General features: G+C 49.0%; 1 protein-coding gene across 1 annotated transcript in view; it reads left to right on the top strand.

Annotated features, from left to right (window-relative positions):
• Positions 1–4,503: 4,503 nt before the first annotated feature.
• Positions 4,504–6,850, top strand: part of LOC110526453 (trypsin-3) — a 6,609-nt gene continuing 4,262 nt past the window's right edge. The window contains exons 1-4 of the mRNA XM_036948317.2: positions 4,504–4,705; positions 4,909–5,099; positions 5,621–5,856; positions 6,227–6,309. Of these exons, the coding sequence (XP_036804212.2) occupies positions 4,651–4,705; positions 4,909–5,099; positions 5,621–5,856; positions 6,227–6,309 (565 nt within the window). The 5' untranslated portion in view covers positions 4,504–4,650. The remainder of the gene's footprint in view (positions 4,706–4,908; positions 5,100–5,620; positions 5,857–6,226; positions 6,310–6,850) is intronic.

Here is a 6,850-nt window from a genome sequence, read left to right on the forward strand (position 1 = left end):
GCGGCAACGGAGGAAATCCTCGATCAGCGCACGGTCCAGCACGTCCCGAGAGGGAACCCAACTCCTCTCCTCAGGACCGTACCCCTCCCAATCAACGAGGTACTGGTGACCACGGCCCCGAGGACGCATGTCCAAAATCCTGCGGACCCTGTAGATGGGTGCGCCCTCGACAAGGATGGGGGGGGGGGGGGGAAGACGAGCGGGGGCGCGAAGAACGGGCTTAATACAGGAGACATGGAAGACCGGGTGGACGCGACGAAGGTATCGCGGGAGAAGAAGTCGAACTGCGACAGGATTAATGACCCGAGAAATGCGGAACGGACCAATGAACCGCGGAGTCAACTTGCGAGAAGCCGTCTTAAGGGGAAGGTTCTGAGTGGAGAGCCAAACTCTCTGACCGCGACAATATCTAGGACTCTTAGTTCTACGCTTATTAGCAGCCCTCACAGTCTGCGTCCTATAACGGCAAAGTGCAGACCTGACCCTCTTCCAGGTGCGCTCGCAACGTTGGACAAAAGCCTGAGCAGAGGGGACGCTGGACTCGGCGAACTGAGATGAGAACAGCGGAGGCTGGTACCCGAGGCTACTCTGAAAAGGAGATAGCCCGGTCGCAGACGAAGGAAGCGAGTTGTGGGCGTATTCTGCCCAGGGGAGCTGCTCTGACCAAGACGCAGGGTTGCGAAAAGAAAGACTGCGTAAGATGCGACCAATAGTCTGATTGGCCCGTTCTGCTTGACCGTTAGACTGGGGGTGAAAGCCGGAAGAGAGACTGACGGAAGCCCCAATCAAACGGCAAAACTCCCTCCAAAATTGAGACGTGAATTGCGGACCTCTGTCCGAAACGACGTCTGACGGAAGGCCATGAATTCTGAAAACATTCTCGATGATGATTTGTGCCGTCTCTTTAGCAGAAGGAAGCTTAGCAAGGGGAATGAAATGAGCCGCCTTAGAGAACCTATCGACAACCGTAAGAATAACAGTCTTCCCCGCTGACGAAGGCAGTCCGGTGACAAAATCTAAGGCGATGTGAGACCATGGTCGAGAGGGAATGGGAAGCGGCCTGAGACGGCCGGCAGGAGGGGAGTTACCGGACTTAGTCTGCGCACAGACCGAACAAGCAGCCACGAAACGACGCGTGTCATGCTCCCGGGTGGGCCACCAAAAACGCTGGCGAATGGAAGCAAGCGTACCCCGAACGCCAGGGTGGCCGGCTAACTTGGCAGAGTGAGCCCACTGAAGAACGGCCAGACGAGTAGGAACGGGAACGAAAAGAAGGTTCCTAGGACAAGCGCGCGGCGACGGAGTGTGAGTGAGCGCTTGCTTTACCTGCCTCTCAATTCCCCAGACAGTCAACCCGACAACACGCCCCTCAGGGAGAATCCCCTCGGGGTCAGTGGAGGCTACTGAAGAACTGAAGAGACGAGATAAAGCATCAGGCTTGGTGTTCTTAGAGCCCGGACGATAAGAAATCACGAACTCGAAACGAGCGAAAAACAGCGCCCAACGCGCCTGACGCGCATTAAGTCGTTTGGCAGAACGGATGTACTCAAGGTTCCTATGGTCAGTCCAAACGACAAAAGGAACGGTCGCCCCCTCCAACCACTGTCGCCATTCGCCTAGGGCTAACCGGATGGCGAGCAGTTCGCGGTTTCCCACATCATAGTTACGTTCCGACGGGGACAGGCGATGAGAAAAATACGCGCATGGGTGGACCTTGTCGTCAGAGAGGGAGCGCTGAGAAAGAATGGCTCCCACGCCCACCTCTGACGCGTCAACCTCGACAACGAACTGTCTAGAGACGTCAGGTGTAACAAGGATAGGAGCGGATGTAAAACGATTCTTGAGGAGATCAAAAGCTCCCTGGGCGGAAACGGACCACTTAAAGCACGTCTTGACAGAAGTAAGGGCTGTGAGAGGAGCTGCCACCTGACCGAAATTACGGATGAAACGACGATAGAAGTTCGCGAAGCCGAGAAAGCGCTGCAGCTCGACGCGTGACTTAGGGGCGGGCCAATCAATGACAGCTTGGACCTTAGCGGGATCCATCTTAATGCCTTCAGCGGAAATAACAGAACCGAGAAATGTGACGGAGGAGGCATGAAAAGTGCACTTCTCAGCCTTCACAAAAAGACAATTCTCTAAAAGGCGCTGGAGGACACGTCGAACGTGCTGAAGATGAATCTGGAGTGACGGTGAAAAAATCAGGATATCGTCAAGGTAAACGAAAACAAAGATGTTCAGCATGTCTCTCAGGACATCATTGACTAATGCCTGAAAGACAGCTGGAGCGTTAGCGAGGCCGAAAGGAAGAACCCGGTATTCAAAGTGCCCTAACGGAGTGTTAAACGCCGTCTTCCACTCGTCCCCCTCCCTGATGCGCACGAGATGGTAAGCGTTACGAAGGTCCAACTTAGTGAAAAACCTGGCTCCCTGCAGGATCTCGAAGGCTGAGGACATAAGAGGAAGCGGATAACGATTCTTAACTGTTATGTCATTCAGCCCTCGATAATCTATGCAGGGGCGCAGAGACCCGTCCTTCTTCTTGACAAAAAAAAACCCCGCTCCGGCGGGAGAGGAGGAGGGGACTATGGTACCGGCGTCAAGAGCTACAGACAAATAATCCTCGAGAGCCTTACGTTCGGGAGCCGACAGAGAGTATAGTCTACCCCGGGGGGGAGTGGTTCCCGGAAGGAGATCAATACTACAATCATACGACCGGTGTGGAGGAAGAGAGGTGGCCCTGGACCGACTGAACACCGTGCGCAGATCGTGATATTCCTCCGGCACCCCTGTCAAATCACCAGGCTCCTCCTGTGAAGAAGAGACAGAGGAAACAGGAGGGATAGCAGACATTAAACATTTCACATGACAAGAGACGTTCCAGGAGAGGATAGAATTACTAGACCAATTAATGGAAGGATTATGACAAACTAGCCAGGGATGGCCCAAAACAACAGGTGTAAAAGGTGAACGAAAAATCAAAAAAGAAATGGTTTCGCTATGATTACCAGAAACAGTGAGGGTTAAAGGTAGCGTCTCACGCTGAATCCTGGGGAGAGGACTACCATCCAGGGCGAACAAGGCCGTGGACTCCCTTAACTGTCTGAGAGGAATGTCATGTTCCCGAGCCCAGGTCTCGTCCATAAAACAGCCCTCCACCCCAGAGTCTATTAAGGCACTGCAGGAAGCTGACGAACCGGTCCAGCGTAGATGGACCGACAAGGTAGTGCAGGATCTTGAAGGAGAGACAGGAGTAGTAGCGCTCACCAGTAGCCCTCCGCTTACTGATGAGCTCTGGCTTTTACTGGACATGAAGTTACAAAATGACCAGCAGAACCGCAATAGAGACAGAGGCGGTTGGTGATTCTCCGTTCCCTCTCCTTAGTCGAGATGCGGATACCTCCCAGCTGCATAGGCTCAGCTCCCGAGCCGACAGAGGAAGATGGTAGTGATGCGGAGAGGGGGGCAACGGAGAACGCGAGCTCCTTTCCACGAGCTCGGTGACGAAGATCAACCCGTCGCTCAATGCGAATAGCGAGTTCAATCAAGGAATCCACGCTGGAAGGAACCTCCCGGGAGAGAATCTCATCCTTTACCTCTGCGCGGAGACCCTCCAGAAGACGAGCGAGCAAAGCCGGCTCGTTCCAGCCACTGGAGGCAGCAAGAGTGCGAAACTCAATAGAGTAGTCTGTTATGGATCGATTGCCTTGACATAGGGAAGCCAGGGCCCTGGAAGCCTCCTCCCCAAAAACAGATCGATCAAAAACCCGTATCATCTCCTCCTTAAAGTCCTGATACTGGTTAGTACACTCAGCCCTTGCCTCCCAGATTGCCGTGCCCCACTCACGAGCCCGTCCAGTAAGGAGAGATATGACGTAGGCGACACGAGCAGTGCTCCTGGCGTAAGTGTTGGGCTGGAGAGAAAACACAATATCACACTGGGTGAGGAACGAGCGGCATTCAGTGGGCTCCCCAGAGTAACACGGCGGGTTATTGATTCTGGGCTCCGGAGATTCGAAAGCCCTGGAAGTGGCCGGTGGATCGAGGCGGAGATGGTGAACCTGTTCTGTGAGGTTGGAGACTTGGGTGGCCAGGGTCTCAACGGCATGTCGAGCAGCAGACAATTCCTGCTCGTGTCTGCCTAGCATCGCTCCCTGGATCTCGACGGCTGAGTGGAGAGGATCCGAAGTCGCTGGGTCCATTCTTGGTCGGATTCTTCTGTTACGGTGAGTGAATGAGGACCCAAAAGCGAACTAACTTAAACAGAGCTTCTTTAATAACCAAACATAGGTAGGCTCAGATAGACCGGCAGATTCCGACAGGACAGGACAAGGTTACAGCAAACATGACGGTAGTCTGGCTCAGGCATGAAACACAACAAACAAGAATCCGACAAGGACAGGAGCAGAAACAGAGAGAGATATAGGGACCTAATCAGAGGGAAAAAGGGAACAGGTGGGAAAAGGGGTGACGAGGTGGTTAGGAGGAGACAAGGCACAGCTGGGGGAAAGAGGGGGAGAAAAGGTAACCTAACAACGACCAGCAGAGGGAGACAGGGTGAAGGGAAAGGACAGAGACAAGACACAACATGACAGTACATGACAAGAATATGTTTAAAAACAGAGGTGTCCTCTGGAAAGTACAGCGACCATGAAAACCATGAAGACACTGAGTGGTGTTCTTCTGCTCTCCCTGATGTTGGCAGGTATGTGTACTAACCCTCTACTCTGTATGTCTCTGTTCTCCATTCTTTATTCCTCATGGAACCTTCCACTTTTCTTTACTTTCCTGTTTATTTTGCTACAAAAGTTGTTTTCTTTCCTTTATTCCATTATTTGTCTTTCTAATATAATACATTGTGCCTATTTTAATTTCTCACTCTCTGGTCATCTCTTCTCTCTCATTCAGATGCCACGTTGGGCGACATTCAGAAGAGGATCATCGGGGGGAAGGACTGTAAGGACACTGAAAGGCTGTACCATGTGCGCATAGTATGGCAGGCAGGAAAAGACTTTCTTTATCAGTGTGGTGGTTCTCTGATCAGTGACCAGTGGGTTCTAACTGCTGCTCACTGCAGGCCTGGAGGAGATAAAGGAGTGGTGAGTGTACATGTGCACAACAGATAAAGGAGTGGTGAGTGTACATGGTGCACAACAGATAAAGGATGAAGGATTGTGAGCAGAACTGTTCATAATAGCATTTACTGACACCATCAGATTGGATGTGTGTGTGTGTGTGTGTGTGTGTGTGTGTATGAAAATGTATTCGCTCACTACTGTAAGTCACTCTGGATACGAGCGTCAGATGACTCAAATGTAAATGTAAAAATGTGTGTGTGACAGGGTTGGGGTCAATTCCAATTCATTTCCAGTCAATTCATAAAATAAACCAACTTCCAATTCCACATGTTCCTTATTGAAAATCATTGAAGACAATGGGACCAGGAATTTCAGAGTACTTCCAGAATTGGCAAGAATTGACCCCAACCCTGGTGTGTGAGAGAGAGAAAGAGAGAGAGAGCATTGAGATAGTCTTTTAAAAATGTTTTACTGCTATTAACTATCAACTACTTTTAACGAACTGTGCTATACAACTGTTATTGACTACTGCTCTCTGTCAGGATCCTCATGTGTATGTCGTACTGGGTAAACATCCAGCCTCAGGTCCAGTCAAGGCTCCAGTAAAAATTGAAAAGGTTGACACACATGCTCATCTAGAACCGCATGACATCATGCTACTGAAGTTACCTGAATCTGCCAAGACAACGATTGATCCGGTGAATCCTCCTGACTGTTTAACTACACCTGGGTCACCTGGGCCTTCACAAGCCAAACAGAGAAAAACAGAGGACAGTGGGTAGGGAATAACAACTCTTTTTTTTTGCAAAATGATTGCTGTTGCAAAACTATTTCTGCTATGGTGTGCACTAATTAATATGACCCTGATGCCAAGCAAGTTCAAGTTTTATGGTGGCAGATGAACAGTGAACTGATGAGAAGAAAATACTTAGAAAATGTGTTGCTCTATTAGATGAAGAGAGGAAGGGATGGGTAGTGTTGTAGAGCAATACAGGGGAACATTAGGCTACTCACCTACAAAAATTGCTCTAAATTTCAATGAACTTAGATTTTTCAACCCATCCCAGTTCTGCAATTCATTTTTTCTTCTGCAAACTGAACTCAATGTTCTGAAAGCCTGATTGAGTTATTTTATTCACCTGCTCTAGGAAGACATCTAATCTAAAACTGGGTGATACAGTTCAGATCGCAGGTTATGGTGGCACCCAAACTGATTCTGATGGTATGAAAGGTGAGGTGAACACGTTATAGATATTTTGTCTATAGTTTTATTGTTACTTACCATGATACCTAGTCCTTAATGGCAGAACAATTTGGTTAACGTGCACTAGAAGTAATGGTTTTATTGTTACTTACCATGATACCTAGTCCTTAATGGCAGAACAATTTGGTTAACGTGCACTAGAAGTAATAGTTTTATTGTTACTTACCATGATACCTAGTCCTTAATGGCAGAACAATTTGGTTAACGTGCACTAGAAGTAATAGTTTTATTGTTACTTACCATGATACCTAGTCCTTAATGGCAGAACAATTTGGTTAACGTGCACTAGAAGTAATAGTTTTATTGTTACTTACCATGATACCTAGTCCTTAATGGCAGAACAATTTGGTTAACGTGCACTAGAAGTAATAGTTTTATTGTTACTTACCATGATACCTAGTCCTTAATGGCAGAACAATTTGGTTAACGTGCACTAGAAGTAATAGTTTTATTGTTACTTACCATGATACCTAGTCCTTAATGGCAGAACAATTTGGTTAACGTGCAC

Source organism: Oncorhynchus mykiss, chromosome 13 (genome assembly GCF_057628025.1).
Source record: "Oncorhynchus mykiss isolate SJ-2025 chromosome 13, ASM5762802v1, whole genome shotgun sequence".
NCBI classification, from domain to species: domain Eukaryota; kingdom Metazoa; phylum Chordata; class Actinopteri; order Salmoniformes; family Salmonidae; genus Oncorhynchus; species Oncorhynchus mykiss.